Genomic DNA, 20,540 nt, shown 5'->3' on the forward strand with positions numbered 1-20,540 from the left:
AAAAGTAGATAGTTTTACCTTCATCTCAAAAATGCCTGATTGCTCTCAAGTACTGCATCCGCCATAATATTATGTCATCTCTTTTGACAATGACAGAGGTCTTGCTCCTCGCTTTATACTCAAATCCAAGACTTGTAATTAACGTGTAAAGCGTCGTTCTTCCCAAATTCGGCAAATCTGGATCGTCATTCATGCATTGCAGAATTTTATTCAAAGTTGGAATTTCACTTCTAAAATAATTGTGAATTATCACCTGCACTGCACTTTGCACAAAATCATCACATTTACCAAGCACGGTTTTTCTTTTTTCTTTTTCTTACCTGGTGTAACAATTGTTCCGGTGTCTTGAAACTCTTTCCGAGCTCTCTGTACACTAGTTCTTCCGACACCTGTTAGTTCTGCTGTCATATTCTCCAAGTCTTTAACAGATGAAGTTGGATTTTTCTTTGAGATCTCTTCAAAGACATGCAAAATTATTCTCTTTTCTGCACTTCTCAGTGGCTTACCTTGCTGGTGTTTTAAGCTTGATGTGCCGGGAACAGATTCTGACATTTAATTAATTAGAAAATTACGTTGGAAATAAAAAAAAAGGTTAAAATTATCTCCAAATATGATACGTAAGAATTTAACATCAAATATACTCAAAAATTAATTTTCTAAAATCGATTGATATGTACAGAAGACAAAAAAAATAGAAAAATAGATTGTGAACAAAAGAACTGTGTTTTACTCAAGAGAGCCGTTTGAGCAATACTGCGAAGTTTTTGTGAATGCACTCGTTACGATAAGTAACCCCCCCTCCCACTCCTATCCCTGTGAGTTTCGTAGCGCAGTTGTAAAAAGAAGAAGAAAAAAAAATCTTGTTTACCCCAATGAAATTTTTGTTGTTTAGTTATAGGCACCTAATAAAACGCAGCTGCAAATGATATTTCAACTGGCTTTTCGAAACCAGACACGCACATATATGTTGGCAAAGTGAGATCTCTTGAAGTGTATACTGTTTTACGACTACAGCGAGGAAACGTTCTGTTGACAGCAAAGCTGCATTCTCGCCCCCTTACGTGCACCTCCTGATGTGTGGGTGGCAGAGGCGAAAAAAGGGGACAAGCGAACTGTTTCCCTTGCGTGACCCACTTCTTGCTCAGTGTGTTGCTCTCGCGCAAGTGATATAGTTTCTCCTTTTTTATTATGTGGAATTAATATTGTTAGCCTATGTAAATAGTTTTTAAAATTAAATGAACTTAAATATTATTAACAGTTTCTTCAATTGGAGTCAGAATATACATCGTCCTCGATGTGTACCACATAACTATACCCCTCTTGAGTAAGTGAAAGTGAATAAATTTATATTCTTTAAAAAATATATCGTATAATGTGGCTCTGATCACAGTAATCTTAAGTTCTACCTGATCATTTTCATCCATCGTTACGAAAGCTATGAGCTTTAAAAAAAGCACCTCTCTGAATGCCAGATAAATAAAAAATTATTACTATTATACTCCCGCGCGTTGCGTCTGTCTCTCTCCGTGGATTTGAGTAGACTGAAACGCGCATGCGCTAACTGCGCTCACCTCCGTAAAAATTGTCCAATGAGCGTCTACTTAAAACTTATTGTGTGGACACTTTCAAGAAGAATCGGTAAGTTAAAATTAAGTTACCAACTAAAGCACTTGCCTCATGTAAACGGGCCTTAACACCAAAAAAAAATAAAAATTATGAGGTATTTTATGGAATGAGAGGCAAATGACAAAGGACTATATTTTTGGTGGTATTGTACGGTAAGAAAGGTGAAATGTTCTTCAACCAATCATTTTGAGTATCGCACACATGCTTTTGTTTACATCAGGACCCAAGTTAGAGCGAATAGAGTATAGATGATCTCTAGCTACAGATAGTGCCAGCTCTATTAATTCCCGGAACTGCTCAAATAAAGAGGGATTATTATAACCACTGTTTTGTTTATGTTTTTGCAATGTTTTTTTTAATATGTTTTTTATAAGTTTGCAATCTGACCACTGTTTATAACATTTTGAGGTACCCCCACAGCCAGAAGTTGCAAGGGTTAAGGTGCATCCTGTCAAAATGGGTCTTCACAAGCTGCTTTGCTGGTATTGCAATGTGCATCTTGATAGAAGTTCTATCCACACACTGATGCTGTGGAAGTGCCGAAATGATATGGTTGCACAAAATAGATTATACTGCTGGCCAAGTACAGCATCATCTACTTGCACATTTTGCACTTTTTTCTTTTGCGAAAGAAACTTCCATTGCTCCAGGAGTATCCATGCAAATTTTCAAGTCATTCTGATCAGTACTTATTGTATAGTTTTGGAATCAAAACTTAAATTATAATCACCCTGTATATAGCTGATTATTTTTCATAAATCTGTTACTACTATACAGTAGAACCTTGATTAACTGGGCTTAACAGTGTGTGTGTGAAAGTATAAAAAAAAAAACTATTGAGAGAGAGAGAGAATATTAAGACTGGGAGATATACAGTAGGAGATGTGCTACTTCTTATGGAAAAGAAAATGAAAATGTATGTGAGGTAGTGTAACTACTAGTACACTAGTCTTTGTCCTTTAAGGACAGTTGGGGTCTTTATTGGATTATAGGACCACCTGGCCCTAGCATGATGGTGTCACTACTGTAGCTGCTTCTTTGTGAAGGGAAAAAGAAACCCTGTGAGATAATACACCACTACATTTAGATGTGTGATGCAATCCTTATTCATGAATTTGATAGAGCATCAGAATGTAGCCAAAGGTTAGAAAATGTTGTAAGAATGAGAAATTTTGCCTTTTGTATATAACTTTAAACAACTAAGATACTTCATATGAAAAATTTATGTATATTCTGGCCACTTTTATGAGACTTTTTGAAAAAACCACTTGTAAAATCTTATGTCATTTAAAGATATACCATCAGAATGTACCCTAAGGATATAAAATGTGGTAAAAATGACACATTTTGGCTTATAGTGAACCAATATGATATTTTTCAAGGAAAAAAATCATATTTAGGCAACTTTTATTTGATTTTTTGAAAAAAACCAAAGTGGTTTTTTTAAAAAAACCAAGGTTTAAACCAAACAACCCTGGTTCTTCATAAATTCTTTTTCCTTTTTTATAGGAAGATGATGAATGGAAAAATATTGATGATAATCAAGAACGCGATTATTCTGGGCTGAAAGTGCAGGCATTATCTGTGAGGTGATTAAGTTTTTTAATGTGTTTTTATTTTCGATTTTGCATTGTTATGCCAATAAATGTACTTAACGCTTATCATAATAGAAATCACTAACCCCCCCCCCTCAAAAATTGCTATATATTTTTCAATGAAATAGCAGGGGTGGTTCTTCATATAAAAGCATACCACCTTTTCCCCCCCCCCCCCAAAGAAAATTGCAAGTCAGTAGTTTATTGCCCTAAGTTGTCTGAATATTAATTTTAGGTCTCAAACCTATTATAAAAGTGTGAACAAGACATGTTCTTCCAAGTGAAGGGGGGAGGGGAATAGACGGGCCCAATTGGAGCATGAAACACCCTATCAACTCTGTCCTATCTTGAATCGTTTTCGAGTTATGGTGGATAATCGATTATGGATAAAAGATGTGTCAAGTCTGAAAATTTGAATTTGTGGCATTTCTGAAAGACCTACATGCAAACTAAGCACTTATTTAAAACAAGCAAAAAAATCTATTACATGAGTTCAATTTCACCAAAATATCTGGATGTAATGGCAAGCTACAAGCGCTTCAAGATTGGTGAGGTTCAAAATTGAATTGTCGCCAAAATTTTTTATTACGAATTTCACAAACACCCTTCTAGCTATGTCAATCAGTCAAATTTAACAAAAACTTGTCCATTCTACAAGCTTCCAAAAGGGACTATGGTAAACCTTATGTTCTGGTTCAGGAGAAATTTATCCTTTCATTCACAATGCATCGCATTGAAATCTGTGTTCGTGAAAGTAATTTAATGATTTAATGGGTTTTGGTGAAATTCAAATTGTCACTTGTATTTTTTCATTCATTAAATACAGATATCTTGTAGATAAAGGTAGTATCACCCTATGAGATTTTTTCTGAAAAATCAAATTATCGCCAATTCCAAATTTTCATTGTTTGTCTACTTCAACAAACACTGATTACAGTGATGTATTGCTAATAAAAAGCTAAATTTCTCCTGAACTTAAACACAGATATGTGGTTTATCATTGTCTCTTTCAGAAACTGGTAGAATAGACAAGTTTTTTTAAAAAATCAACAGATTTTAGCTAGAAGTGTTTGCGGAATTCGTGATTAAAAATTTCGCCGACAATTCGATTTTGACCGTCAATCTTTCAATGCTTGTAGCCATTAAATGGAGATATTTCGCTGAAATTGGTATCACTTTATAGGTTTTTTCTGCTCATTCTAAATGTGTTTAGTTTGCATGTAGGTATTTAAGAAATATCCGAAATTTATTTTTCCAGACTTGACACATTTTTTTCCATAATCGATTACCAGGTATATATCGTATTTTAACATGTATGAGGAACCCCCTGATTTTTTGGGCTTGAAATTTGGAAAAAGTTTTCATTGAAGATATTTTTATTTTGAGATATAAAAAAAAGGTTTTTTTTTAATTCATCATAGAAACTGTTAAATTCATCACTCATCTGATGCACCATAATCAGCTACATCAACTAGTTTAGCGATTTGCAATTCATGGCACAATTGTAGAATTATGAAAAAAATTAAAAATTAATGTTAAGGTAAAAAATAAATCATATAAATAAATTACTTAAAAAATAATTAAATTAACATACAAAAGCACTGTGAGAGCATTGATAGACTGTAGTAGTAATATTGTTATAACTTGGAAAAAATTATGCGTATGTGGTGACATTTCTTAATAGGAGTATGAAATATTTTAGTCCTTTTTGTCATCCAGTAGATAGCACTGATATGGCATCACTTATATTAGTACTGGATAGAATGTCCTCCTTTGTTAAAGAACATTCACACTGTTAGATTGGCAGTAGATTCTGCTGCTATATATGGGAGGGGGTCCACAATTAAAAGTGTAGGTCCATGGCAGACACCAAGATTTGAGGGGGGAAGGTTCATGACTAAAAGTATTTGCTGAACTAGTTCATTATCATCAGAGTCACTGTCATCGCAAATTACAAGAATTGACCAATTATTTAATACCTGTAGGTGTCGCTGTATTATGTTGCTGTGACATCATCGTACCCTGTATTATGTTGCTGTAACATCATCGTACCCTGTATTATGTTGCTGTAACATCATCGTACCCTGTATTACGTTGATGCTACATCACCGCTAGCATTATATAAAAATGTGGTTGGCTTGCTCTTCACGTGCTCCCTATTTACTTTTATGCACATCAGTTACCTATTTTAAGTTGTATAATTTAACTATGTTCCGTTAACCAGTTTGCTCTGAAGTTGTTTTTAATAAATTAATCATTGATTTATATCCCCCCCCCCCACACACACACACAAGAATTGGAGTAGTAGTAATTTATTGAGTCAGACAAGAGAGTAAGTTGTTATCACCAAGCGGTTCTGAATAGCGATAATGTCTTGATGCCACATCCATGGTGGTACATATCTATAGTACTATCCATGTATAGGAACCCCTCTATTTTTGGGATCTAATTTTTGACAAAAAGAGGTTATTTATACACATTAAAATAAGGTACTGTTATTTCTATTTCAGAAAGTTTCAGAGCCATTTCATGAAATATTAAGTTAAAAGAAAATGTACAAAGAATATAGAAGCCTAAACTTTCAGATGTTCAGGAACTTCTAGATTTTTCTAGTACAAACTGTAAGGATCGTCAAACTGAATTGTCTCAACATTCTAAGAGTTTATTTTCTCCATCTGCATGTATGAGACAGAAATGAGCTGACCTCATCACGTGCATTGGTGCCAATGCTTCCAACTTTTCAGCCTTATTAAAATCTTCCGGTCAGAAATCTAATTCTTCCAATTTTTTGTATCTTCATAGAAAAATTTCTAAAAATCTTCAAATTGAGCTTTGTTTGAATGGAAAATCCCTAAAGAAAATACTCTTTCAGTCCTTACAATTTCAGGATGATCTTATTTTCTCGGGACAGGGTTCCCAGCGACCTGGAAAGTCGGAATCAAAAAATGGTCAGGGAAAGTCAGGAAAAATGTTAAATATTTGTCAAAAGTCAGGGAAAATCTGAAGGGGGAAAAAATTTAAAGGGGATAAATTCCCATTCCAGTGGTTGGTCTTAACTTTTTCCCCATAGAAGATTATCTTTTTCAGATCCTCTGGGAAAGAATAAGAAAGCCTTATCAACAATCTTTATCTGCATTTTCCTCTGGATCCCCTACTGAGAGACAGTTTGGTATGCATGAGCAAAATGTCTTATCAGTTGAAAGGTGGGATTTTACATATACTGGAAATCAATGTTGGTCAAGGTCACTAAACCTGCTTTTTCAGTAAATGGAAGAATGGGGGTATCTGAGGAGGAGACCCTCCTTTCCATTGTTCAAAAGAAAGCCAATACCAACTCTAATTTCTTTTCTACCTCTTCTGAGAAAATGGTTTATCCTCTTGCTTTTTTTTTCTGCCTCTGTATAGGGAGCTATTCAAATCAAAGCCGCTTGTAAGTTAAGCGTACCCACTCAATGTTAAAGAAAGGCCGCCGAATTGATAGCAGTGCCATCTGAAGTTTGATCTGTCAAACTTGCAGATTGATCATGTGCCTCCCATGCTTCTCTTCCCCCTTCCCTTGATCGCGTTATTCCGATTTCAACCTTGATTTATTTATCAGTCTATTGCTACGAACCTAAAAATCTTAATTCCCACTAAAGCGTACATTTTTTACTTCTTTATAGGAGACGTACTTGTGCATAAAAATATAAATCACTCAGTAACAATAACAATGTTATAGACACTTCAACAGCTAAATCTATACTTGTGAACACCCGTCTTCGTGTCATTTTACACCCATCAAATGCACGCGGACGTATTCAATAAATATAATTTTAGTTGGCCCTCAGAAGGTCTGTTTTTATAAGTTTAAAGATGAACAATTTGCCAAAATAACCAAGAGCAATAGCTAACCAACCTAACCGAGAGTCTTCACGTGAGTAAGTAAACAAAATGGCGCCGTCATGGGGAAATGCATTATGGGAAATGACTTTCCCACCCGATGCTAGCAGCCAATCATAGGCCAGCAGGCACCCATCTAAACAGAGAGGGCGCTGATGCCGTTTGGATACCAGTTTAACCATAGGACTGTTTACGCTTACTCTTAATGCAGCTTCGATTCAAGTATTATGCCAACATGGGGAGGGGTTCTACCTTCGGGTTGTATGGAAGGCAGCTTGATGGGATGAAACAGCTTCTCAGTGGTATATATATGTTTTGTGTATAGAATTCTGGAATTCTCCTCCTTGCTACACACGCTTCACAGACATTAGACATCAAAAATGAGTAAAATTGAAAGAATTGTTTTCTCTGAATTTTTTTAGTAGGGGATTGGTTGCAGGGCCAAATGATTTTTCTGAGGCTCTACCAGGCAAATTTTTGAAAATCTCGACCGGATCCCTCATTTTTTTTAGGCCCCAGGCCATGCCCAGGTGGGCCCATGCCTTAAGACTGCACTGATGGGTTGAAAATGTGTAATGTTTAGAAAGAGCTATAGACATTTTTGACAATGTAAAGTTTATAGAGAACAACAGGTCTCTTTCAGGTAAGCCTGCTACCTATGTTGACCTGGCAGTAAAAGATCCCCCCATTAAATGTGAGTTTTTAAGACTGTCGCCCCGCAGAGTCATTTCTAAAAAAATCTCAGTCCCAAACATTTTGCTCCTTTTTAGTTTGAAGCTCTTTTCAAGATCTCATGTGAAAATTTATTGCAAGATTGGAATCTGATAAGTTGGAGACTGCGGCTTCCGCAAAACAACTTCTTGAAATTAATCTGTATTGGGAAGCCGCCCCAATTTTAATTTTCTTTGATAATCAGTCAACATGTTTTTTTTTATCTCACACCCTCAAAATACTCTTTCGCACTCCCAGTTAAAAACTACTGATTCTAAGTTTTGTGACTCTGGTGCTACCCTATAGCATTTGATTTTCTTTATTTTTAGGACATGCAAAGGTATAAACCATGTTTACAAAGCTCTGCAAAGAGCTAGAAATAAGTGCTTAATTTATTGAAAACTATGGCACTGGCATTGAACAGTAAAATGTACACAAATCCCCCCAAAAAAAAGAAAAAAAAGATGGACAGCTCGGTAAAACCATCCAGTTCACCTGGACTTATTTACATTGGACCTTGTAATTTCACATTTTGCACTGTGATTTTGGAAGTGTTCGCAAAAGAGCCTCATTCTTAAAAAACTTGCATGTCTTCATAATTTGCTGTGCATCAAGGAAGAGAGTTTACACACTGGACTTGAGAAGACTCCTCGAAAAAAAAGGTAACGTATTATGAGGAGAGACGGGATAGAATTATCTGTGGTTGATAAGTACACTGTTTTGGACAACAATTGTTTTTGTTACCAAGTCGTTTCTGCCATTTTGCTTTAGCTTGAGTCAATTTTATAGGATACTGAAATAGTGCTATAAAAAAAAATATTTTTTGCTTTTTTAAAAATATTATGCTATGATTATGTTGTCTAAAGAGGTACCCCCCTCCTATTTTTTTTTTTTTTGAATGCACGTTTTTGGTCAGGGAAATGATTGAGCAGATTTTGCTGGGAACCCTGCAGGAGAAATATGGAAAATCAGGATTTCAAGTACGAAAAATCAGTAGTTGTCGCCAAATATGATACCAAAAGCAAGCAAAGTGGCCAGTTATAGCCAAAAAAAAAATCAGAACAGTGAAAAATGCATCTCGGAAAAATGGGACTTATATATGATCACCCATTGAAATTTCTAAAAAATGTCTGAGTTTTCCCTTTTATTTGTTTGACATGTTTTCTTTGATACGGAATGTCATCACATGATAAACTACAGATTTTTCAAGTCTGTGAATTGGTACCTATGCATATGGGCAACCACATTACAAACCTAAGTTGTGTAAATAGCATAAAATGAAAAAGATTTTTAGTTTCTCTTCTTTTTAATTCTGTTCATCCAATTGTGATGCTGTTCATCTGTCAGATTTTTTCTTTGTGCTCATAAATGTTTTACAAATCCTTGTAGCGAATTAAATAGTTTTACACAGAAACCTGTGGGGAATTATGTATTGGCTAACAAATATCATTATAGAATGAATTATCTTTGTTAGCCAAGGTATCACTGTGTATAGCCTATATATCTCAAGTCACTTCTATGCATGTGTGGATGTGGTCATCCCTAATTTAGGACCAAATGAAAATTCCCTTAGAAGAAACTTAGTGACAGGAAACTGAGGATTCAAAAAAAGATGGAGAATTCTATTTCTAAAACTTAACACAACTCCAGTGTATTTCTACCATGGGCAGAGTTGCCAACTGCTATAGATTGTCCATAGCTTCTACGGCCGGCCGCAATGAACTACAGAGCTAAGGGAGATATTCTCAATACTAAGGAAATTGGTTTAAAAAAATTGGGTTTTTGAGTTTCTTGTGTTTTACTTATTTTTATAAAATTGTATTCTTTACCATAACTATGAATTCGTATACACATGTGGTAGAGTTAGAAGACAAACTTGGAGCCAAACTGTTTTGTCTGTGCGCGAAAGGTAGTCTGTAAAAATGCCGCTTTATCAACAACTATAGCAGAAAGCCCCTGCACGAAGCTCGTGACATCACTGAATTCGTCCGTTTCACCTACAGTCATTGCATATATTGCACAGGTAAAGATCTCACATATGTCGGCCTGCTTTATCCAATGGCTGCAGGTGAAATGGGCGACTTTTTGGTGATGTCAAAGCTTTGTGAGAGGGCTTTCTGTTATAGAAGGTGTTGGCTCTACTCGATGCCCAAACGCACAAAAACCTGTTTTCTGTCAAAACGGCCCCACGCTGTGGACTAAAAACAGATTTTTTGAATGGTTCAGCATGGCAAGTCTAGACCCGGCTTTATTTGCATAGTGCATGGCCAAGCTTGCGGAACTTGTGTCTGAAAAAATGTTTCGTCGCAGGTGCCGTCGTAGCTCTGATATGAATATGCGTAGGGTTGCTACGGCCCACAAGGGTGTATGCAGGTTGGGATTGCATTGAATATTCATGAATTATTAAGGGACTCTGTGACCTTGGAACATCATTTTGAGAGGTGGGGGGACTGAAGTGGCCTGGGCCGCAATAGGTTCCAGTGCCACTGAGGCGCTGTATTTAATAAACTTTAAATTAAAATTAAATTAGATTTTGTGATTTTTTTTTATATTGTACTATGATTATGTTGTCCTAGGGGGGTACCCCCTCCATGGCAAAGCTGAACATTCATCACTACTGACGAGCTTTAATCATGGGCGGAGATACAGGAGCATGGGGGACAATGCCCCTTCCCCCAGCATCAAAGATGGAGTCGACATATGAATTGACATCATCGTGCCCCCAGCAATAATGATCCCCCCCCCCCTTCAGGCTTCCAAGTCTATCTCCACCTATGGCTTTAAGCCATTGTTGGCATGGCTGACCATGGGATAGAAAGAGGTAACAGTCTAGACTGATAAAGATTTGGTAGAAGATCAGGCAACTGAACTATGTCAATAACTTATTTACACTAGTTTCAATTCACTAGTGTAGAAATACATATTTAAAAAAAAAACTTTATAGAATTTTCCTTTTACAATATGGGGGGTTACCGATTTGGGAATTCTCATTGATGAGCGGCTTAGGTTTTCGGAACATTGTTCATCGGTGGTCAAAAAAGCGAATAGAATGCTTGTGTGGTCTTATTTTCAAAAAGGTCTCTTCGCGTTCTCCTAAAGTCATTCTTCCGCTTTTTCGAGGCTTAGTTCGTCCTGGACTGGAGTATGCTGTAAGGTTTTGAAGACCATACCTACAGAGGGACATAGTTTTGGTTGGAGGGGTGCAGAAAAGAGCTACGCGTGTCCTTATTGGCACACGGGGCTTGAGTTATGAAGAGAGACTTCATTTTTTAAATATGTTTACATTGGATGAACGCAGGTGTCAAGGAGATATGATCGAGGTGTTCAAAATTTTCAATGGGATGGATAGGATGGACCATGAACTTTTAGTACACCACCAATCGACTGCTTTTACAAGGGGACACCAGTATCGATTGGTGAGGGACAATGCAAGGTTATGGTGTCGCAGGGAATTTTTCTCTAATAGGGTTGTTAATAAATGGAACAGCTTACCCCTGGATGTAGTAAATTGTAATACAATTGACACGTTTAAAAAGAAATACGATAAACATGTTGGGGTAAATCGAGAAGCTATCCATACTTAGTATAATACAACCATAAGTATTCTTTATGGGCATTTTATAGTATTTTAGGTGTATATATTGATTATAATTTTTGTTAATTGTATTTTTAATTGGGTTGCTATATTTTTTTTTGGAAATATGACATCCATATTTTTATGGGCATCTTTTTCTCATCCACCTCGTTGGGCATTTTGCCTGTTGTGGTGGTGTATTTATTTTATATTTATAATATAAGTTTTTGAAATTTTACTTTTTGATTTACTTAGAGATGTAAAATTCTTGAGAATATTCTCCAGAAGGACTATTATAAATTACTGGAGAATATTCTTATGATTATTATTCTCAGGTTATGATAGCTTTTCCAAAGGATATTTTCAAGAATATTTGTATTAACATGTATTATATAATAAATAGGTTAATCTCTATAAATACCTTGAGAATATTCTCATTGAGGAGAATATTTTTGGAAGGACTATTATAAATAACTTGAGAATATTTTCTAGTTTTTTATAATATATGTAATCTTGAGAATATTTTCCAGTCACACACAGTTCAGCCCAAAGGAACACAGTGTTCTTAGGAAAGAAAATGTCTGTCCTCTGTAGTTTAATGGTAGAACACGCATCTGTAAAGTGTGAGGTTGGTGGTTTGATTCCCCACAGAAGAATGTAACTTTTCTTTCCAATTATCTTTGCTTGGTATCCATTCATCTGTACTTGATACAGATCATCTGTACGACTACAGATGATATCTATCCTAGGGTCCTCAGGGAATGTACTAATGAATTGTTGGGGCCAGTCGCACAGATTTACAGATTGCTGAGGATATAATCCCAAGGGATTGGAAGCTTGCTAATGTGGTTCCAATATTTAAAAAGGGTAGTAGAGGAGCTGTGTCCAATTATCATCCAATGAATTTGACAAGCTTCATTTTACCAACTTAAACATATTGGAGCATGATGTTTAGCTTTGACAAATGCATGGTTGCTCATTTTGGTTCGAACAACCTGCGTTTCTCTTACGAGTTAAATGGTATCACTATTCCGGATGTTGCATCCTTGGGTCACTGATTTGGGAATTGTCATTGACTTGTCGTAATTACTATTTTTAAAACAGTGCCTGCTGCTCATTAAAACCACTTTTATCCTGACAATAAATTTTAACCTAAGTCACAGGTGATTTAGGTTTTCTGAACATTGTTCATCAGTGGTCAAAAAAAGCAAATAGAATGCTTAGTTTCATTTTCAAAAAGGTCTCGTCATGTTCTCCTAAAGTCACTCTTCTGCGTTTCCGAGGCTTAGTTCGTCCTGGACTGGAGTATGCTATAAGGTTTTAGAGACCATACCTGCAGAGGAACATAGACTTGGTTAAAGAGGTGCATAGAAGAGCTATGCATGTCCTTATTGGCACACAGGGCTTGAGTTATGAAGAGAGACTTCATTTTTTGAATGCATTTACATTGGATGAACGCAGGTGTCCAGGAAATATGATCAAAGTGTTCATAATTTTCAACGGGATGGATAGGATGGACCATGAATTATTAGTACACCGCCAATCACCTGCTTTTACAAAGGGATACCAGTATTGATTGGTAAGGGACAATTCTGAATTGTGTGGTGTCGCAGGAAATTTTTTGCTAATAGAGTTGTTTATAAATGGGATAGTTTACCCCCGGGGAAGTAAATTTTAGCACATTTGACACGTTTAAAAAGAGATACTATAAACATGTTGGGGTAAATTGAGAAGCTATCAATACTTAGAATAAGACAACCATAAGTATTTTTCATGGGCATTGTATAATATTTCATCATGTGTATATATTGTTTGTAATTGCATTTTTAATTGGGTTGCTGTATTTTTGAAATATGGACATCAATATTTGTTATGAGCATCTTTTTCTCAGCCAACTCGTTGGGTATTTTGCCTGTTGTGGCATTATATTTGTTATAAAAATCGTGATCATTATGATGATTTTTTGTTGCACCATGGTCATTTTCTGCACACAAGGTTATCTATAGTTTATTGTTGAATCTAAATGACAGCATTCTACATTAAATTCTCCATGCATATCGTTGAAGGGTTGGTGCGCTAACCTATCAGTGGGGACTTCCTGTGGTAGCAGTGCTTTCTGCTGTTATAATATCACTGTGTTGTATCTCTATGTCAGGAAATATTCTGACAGGGTAAGTTGGGTATCAAACTTGCAATACTTTTGAATATCCGTTTGGTACTGTACGCAAGTATCTCATTGACCTATAAAAATCAGCCAAAATCATTATCGTCAGGGTTTAATGAGCTGCAGGCACTGTTTTAAAAATAGTAATTACGACAAGTGATTGTGAAAATCCCAACCAGTTTTATGTAGACGCTGAAAGGTATTTGAAGTTCTTATTTATCTTGCTGTGAACCTAAAAGGTTAAATGAATTTAAACTTTTTTTTTCATGAAAAGTGATAAAGAAAAAGAAGAAGAACAGCTTAAAGAACAAATGGCAGAGCAAAATGATGATATATCTAAAGCTGGAGATGGACTATATGGCCCATGGAAAGTTGTTACTCCAACTGCACCAGTGGTAATAGAAAAAGAAGAAAGTGAAGAAAAAGAAGAAAGAAGTAATTACCATTTTGTGTCTGTTCATTGTAAAATATAACTACAGGGTGATTATAATTAAAGTTTGTTTTTGAAAAGGCTATAAAAAAAAAGAACCATTGGTCAGAATGACCCGATATTTCACCTGAATATACATGAAGCAATGGGATTTTGTCTGGCAAAAGAAAAAATAGTTTAAAAATTAACTGATGGATGGTGCTGTACTCGTCATAAGATGCAAATTAAAAGACGTGACCGTAAGAAAAATTATAGAAAAGCAAACACTGATGAAACCATCATAACAAGGATGTGATAAATTAGCTGCTACTCAAGAAATGTTCAATATGCTGTCCACCATTTTCTCCTATGAGCCGAAAGAGCACAACAGCATGTTCCACAACAGATCGAAGTGCATTAGGGGTGATGTTGTCAATGTGTTGCATAATGCAGTTTTTCAACTTGGCTAATTTTGCAATCGGACCACTGTACATAATATTTTTTAGTTGACCCCACAGAGTTCAGATCAGGTGGTCGTGGTAGCTAAAATGTTGGAAAATGGCGACTGATAACTCTGTCATTGTCAAAATGGAAATTCGACAGTTGCTTCACTGGTGTTGCAATATTCGGAGGAGTGCCATTGTGCATTAAAATTGTGCTATCCATACATCCGAGCAAGAAATTGCTGGGCGAAATGTTCTTGTGTTGGCAGGTTTGCAGGAAACAACTCTTGAACATGCTTAATTTGGTATGGATAGCATTGCAGGATGTGTCGTAAAATTTTACGAACCGTGCTGATAGGCATGTCTAAATTTCGGCCAATTACCAGAGCACTGCACATTCCCAAAGCACTTGCTTGACGCTTCCACTATCAGTGTAGCCACTTGCTCCACTGATGTCAAAGCAATTGCTTTCCTCTCTCTGTCACATTGCACGTGAAACGAACCCGTCTCTTTGAATTTAGCAATCATCATCATTAGATCGTTTGCACACATCGGACCAGAGCCACTTCTAATACCCTTTAATGCCCAGAATTTCTTTGATGCAGATTCCACGCAGCACAGTCACTGTTCTTGTAAAAAGTTTCAAAAGCAGAGCCCGATCCTTTAATAACAACATCATGACAACCTTCTCGGACACAGAGAATAATAGGAACTGCATGTTCCACACCTTTTATCACAATTGCGACATGCGGTGCACATGTCATGTCTTTTAAGTTGCATCTTATGACAAGTAAAGCACCATACATCGGTCAATTTTTGAACCATTTTTTTCTCTTAGCCGGACAAAATCCAATTGCTTCATGTATATTCAGGTGAAATATCAGGTGATTCTGAAAAGTGGTTCTTTTTTTACAGCTTTTTCAAAAACAAACTTTAATTATAATCGCCCTGATTTTTCAGTGCTGCCATCCAGGGTTGTTTGGTTTAAACCAAGTGGTTTTTTTTAAAAAAATCAAATAAAAGTTGCCTAAATATAATTTTTTTCCTTGAAAAATATCATATTGGTTCACTATAAGCCAAAATGTTTCATTTTTACCACATTTTATATCCTTAGGGTACATTCTGATGGTATATCTTTAAATGACATAAGATTTTATAAGTGGTTTTTTTCAAAAAGTGGCCAGAATATATATATATTTTTCATATGAAGTATCTTAGTCATTTAAAGTTATATATAAAAGCCAAAATTTCTCATTCTTACAACATTTTCCAACCTTTGGCTACATTCTGATGCTCTATCAAATTCATGAATAAGGATTGCATCACACATTTAAATGTAGTGGTGTATTATCTCACAGGGTTTCTTTTTCCCTTCACAAAGAAGCAGCTACAGTAGTGACACCATCATGCTAGGTACAGGTGGTCTATAATCCAATAAAGACACCAACTGTCCTTAAAGGACAAAGACTAGTGTACTAGTAGTTACACTACCTCACATACATTTTCATTTTCTTTCCCATAAGAAGTAGCACATCTCCTACTGTATATCTCCCAGTCTTAATATTCTCTCTCTCTCAATAGTTGTTTTTTTTATACTTTCACACACACACTGTTAAGCCCAGTTAATCAAGGTTCTACTGTATAGTAGTAACAGATTTATGAAAAATAAGCAGCTATATACAGGGTGATTATAATTTAAGTTTTGATTCCAAAACTATACAATAAGTACTGATCAGAATGACTTGAAAATTTGCATGGATACTCCTGAAGCAATGGAAGTTTCTTTCGCAAAAGAAAAAAGTGCAAAATGTGCAAGTAGATAATGCTGTACTTGGCCAGCAGTATAATCTATTTTGTGCAACCACATCATTTCGGCACTTCCACAGCATCAGTGTGTGGATAGAACTTCTATCAAGATGCACATTGCAATACCAGCAAAGCAGCTTGTGAAGACCCATTTTGACAGGATGCATCTTAACCCTTGCAACTTCTGGCTGTGGGGGTATCTCAAAATGTTATAAACAGTGGTCAGATTGCAAACTTTGGTGAATTGCAATCTCCAGCACATTCCCTATATGTTAGAAGTTCCTCAGGAATATTAACGGGGGGGGGGGGGGGGGCGGGCACGTTTGGTTTAATAAAGCTGAAATTGCAAGCAAATCCACATTATGATAACCGCAAAAGCACAAACATCCAGAAGCCTTCCAAGCACCATGGCATACTCCGATTCTGTTGTTGAACAAGAATTTTTGTGCTTTCAACCTCATAGCCAGAACACGCGGTGGACAACATATTTAACATTTCTTAAGTAAGTTGTAGTTATTTGTTCAATTACTTCGTTTTTTGTGATGTTTCCATGAATTATGAAATCGTGAAATGCTATAATTAAGGTATCATTTTGCCATGACTGGCTATCGTTTCCATTCTGCGAGCAAATTTCCCACATGTTGGATGATGTCATTAATTTTACATTTTTAAATATTTTTTCCCCTTTACCAAATAAAATTGAATTTTTTCAGGAATATTCATGTCAATTTTCAAGTCATTCTGACAATCGTTCTTTTTTTACTGTGTTTCGAAATCAGAACCTTAGTTATAATCACCCTGTATATCGTAAATCATTGCTAATTAATCTGCATTATTTATGCTTCATTAAATACATTATATTCACCTAATTTTTATTACTTTTTGCAAAATAGCTTCATAATTAAGTATACTGAAAGTAACTGGAGAAAAACATTTATATATTATATGATTAATAATAACATTAAAAGAATTTTCAAATACCCAGTAATCCATTGAGTTAAGCAAAAAATAATTAAATTGCAAAAGTTGGTTTTTGTTAAAATTTAATAAATATTTATTGATTAATTAGCATGGGAATAGTGTTAATTACATTAATAAACATTTTATTTTAGTTAATTATTAGAAGTTTGAATGATTTTTCAGAAATTTCATTGTTTTTAATGTTAATACTATTTAAAACAAAAAACCGGTTTAAACCAAAAAAACCTGGTTTTTTGGTTTTTTTTACCAACCCTGCTGCCATCTATATTTCAGAAGTTGAGTGAGTGATGTGTTATGATTGAATTACATTTGTACTGTTTGTAAATCTGTTGCTTTCCGTGGCGAGACTTTTTAAAGGGGAGATCGACTTTCATTCACGCCTTGAAGTTGGGAGCTACAGAAAATCAACTTCAGCCAACCATCACCGAGGCGGTGGGGTTCGAACCTGGGACCTCACAACACGAGTCTGTCACTATGACCACTCGACCACCGCAGTGGCTAAATATAACCACTATCATATATACTGATGGGGATCCCATTTGGGTTGGTTGCTAAATCTCAACTTGTTTCTCAGTGGAAAAAAAGGAGTCAAACCCTGTTACAGTGCCAACCTGGCTTTGCGCCATAAATATTCAGTGAAAAAATCTTCCATATAGGAATTATAATGTAAAAAACCTCTTTTATAGCACCAACTCATTATAACGCCAAATATTGTTTGGGTGTGTATACAAAGTTAGTGTACCATTTTCCAAGAATTTCCACATTTCTTCTTCCATCATGTTTTTCTTTTTTGAAAGGAGTTGAGGATTTATACTTTTTATTCCACTGTTATTATCATTCAGCATAACAGTTTAGAGCAAATGACTTAAAGAATAATGGTGTGGTCGGGGGGCCTTAAAAAGCGCATTGAATACCTGAACATGTGTAGGGACCTTGTAGAGCTGAACAATTAACATATTGAAAACAACAGATTTATTGATAAGGGATGCATATTTTTACTCGCTGGTCAATTGATACGAGTGGTATCATCTCCTTTAATTTACTACATTCAATCATGTCAAAAGGAGTGCTTTCAATATCGGAAAAATTAGAAATTTGTGATTATCAAACCAGTTTAAATCAATATTACGGATTAAAAGCAATGCCACTGTTAATTCTTTTTTTTTTTTTATAAAATTTGTCACTAAATTCGTGCAGAATTAAAATAATTTCAAAGGTAAGTGTGTGTTTTTCTGTTTTATATCAGGAAATATTTAAGTCATTGCATAGTGTTTACAATTTTATGTATTTTCTCAATATGAAATTGAATGCATATAAAATGAGTTATTTTATTTATGGACTAACACTAACAGGGATGCTGCTGACACACTATAGCATGTCAAATACCCGTAATTTTGAAAAAGAATGCATAAAAATTTGGTTCTCTAATAGTAGAAAATGAAAGTAAAAGAACTTAGTTATATAGGCTGGTAATCTTTTTTATTAATGAACCTTTGGATTGAACATGTTTTTACAAATGAATTTGATTCACAGGAATACCAGTGAATGATGGAAGAGAGGGGACTTCAATTTTTTTAGGGGGGGACCCACTTTCCCTCAAAAAAGACCCAGATTCGATCAGTAACCTGGGTCCCAGGGCCAAGGTAAATTACAGTATATAGTGGCATGATTAATAAGGCACTGAAATACAAACTAGTTCATAATAAACATGTGAATTTATCTGATAGAGCTTCTCTGAAATGCTCTGAAGTCCTTGATCCGATATGCTGTTAATCTTGTTATAATGGCAAAATTGTCTGAGACAGATGGTGGCATTATAACTGGGTTCAACTGTATGTTCAATTCATACCATGTGGTCACAGACATACAAACATTGTCATGAAGCCTCTCAGAAGTGATGAATGTTGAGCTTTACAACATAATCATAGTTTGATTTTGAAAAAATCACTTAAATTAGATTTTTATTTAAAATATTGAAATTCTTTTTAATATAACACCCCATAGGGGTTGATTTCACATGAGCCCCAATCCCTTAACCAACTTTGCTAGGTTGCTGAGTCCCTCAGTAAAATGCAAGCCCTCCCTACATGAGTTGTGGGTCGCATGTAGGGACGTCTGGAAACACTTAACTTCCCCCTATATTTTGTTCATATCAGAACTCCTATGGCACCTGCGACAAAATATTCTCTCCAAAACAAGCTCTGAGCACGTCTATGCAGATGCAAAACTACTAAACACACTGTGGGTGCATTTTACAGATTGCCTTACCACGTTCAGACAAAACATCATGCAGGTTAAAGAAAAGAATGTTTGCTTTTCCGTCGTCATCTTTTGTGTACCCATTAGAGCAGAAAACTGATTTTAAGTGCTCAATCTCTTTACTTGGATCTTTTTCTTCAGTCTTCTTGCCCTCGCGATCAAGGTTTTCAGTACGCCTCGTTGGCTACACAAAAGACGACATCGGAAAAGCCTTATGCCCTATCAAGGAATCACCATCAAAAAATGAGGAGTCACAATCAATTGGGAAAGCTGTGCTGCCTTTTATCCCCAGAGCGACGGCAAGAATCAGCAAGGCCATGAAAAAACATATAAAGACCATTTTCAAACCAACCAGAAAAATATGTGAAATGCTGCGATCAGCAAAAGACCACTGTGACCCTCTATCAATACCGGGATCTACTGAATACTGTGCACCTGTGACCAGGTATATATTGGAACAACAAGAAGATCTGTGGCCACGAGAATAAAAGAACATAAACGATGCTGCAGAATAGGCCAAACAGAAAAGTCGGCAGTGGTGGAGCATGCGCTTAACGACAACCACAGTGTGCAGTTCAGCAAAAACACAGGTAATAGCTAATGTTGACCACTTCTTTCCACGAATCTACAGAGAGGCTATTGAAATATACAAGCACAGCACAGAAACAGCTTTAATAAAAGAGAAGAAACTTTGAAATTGAGCAGATCCTGGACACCCGCTCTCAGAAGAACAAGAACTTTCCACTTCAAGATCCAGGGACAGAATGACGACAACAGCCAATCAGATAACTCCACATCTCTCGGCCAGTCAGATTTTCCCATCATAAAAACTGTTTTCAATTTGCTGCCAGACATAGGATCAACTGACCAATCACAAAACAATAGTGTATGTCAAGCCACTCATGTACGTAAATACGTATAACCTGGGACTCAGGAAAACTTGACTTTGATCCAGTTTTATCAATTCTCCTGATGATGCCAACCACTAGTGTTGGGGAAACGTTGTGAACTAACTCAAACGGATGAAGAACCTGAACAATTTTTGTCAAATGCAAATGGCGGCCGCGAAAACCTTTTCAACTATCTGCTATTG

General features: G+C 35.9%; 1 protein-coding gene across 2 annotated transcripts in view; it reads left to right on the forward strand.

The window, feature by feature from the left end:
- LOC149065484 (protein CDV3 homolog) overlaps window positions 1-20,540 on the forward strand; it is a 63,436-nt gene that overhangs the window by 17,402 nt on the left and 25,494 nt on the right. For both annotated transcript variants that reach the window (XM_089253971.1, XM_089253970.1), the window contains 2 exons: window positions 3,136-3,215; window positions 13,824-13,984. In XM_089253971.1, the coding sequence (XP_089110097.1) occupies window positions 3,136-3,215; window positions 13,824-13,984 (241 nt within the window). The remainder of the gene's footprint in view (window positions 1-3,135; window positions 3,216-13,823; window positions 13,985-20,540) is intronic.

This window comes from Pholcus phalangioides, unplaced genomic scaffold (genome assembly GCF_987345545.1).
Source record: "Pholcus phalangioides strain wild (caught in Gottingen) unplaced genomic scaffold, Ppha-v1.0 ptg000039l_1, whole genome shotgun sequence".
NCBI lineage: Eukaryota > Metazoa > Arthropoda > Arachnida > Araneae > Pholcidae > Pholcus > Pholcus phalangioides.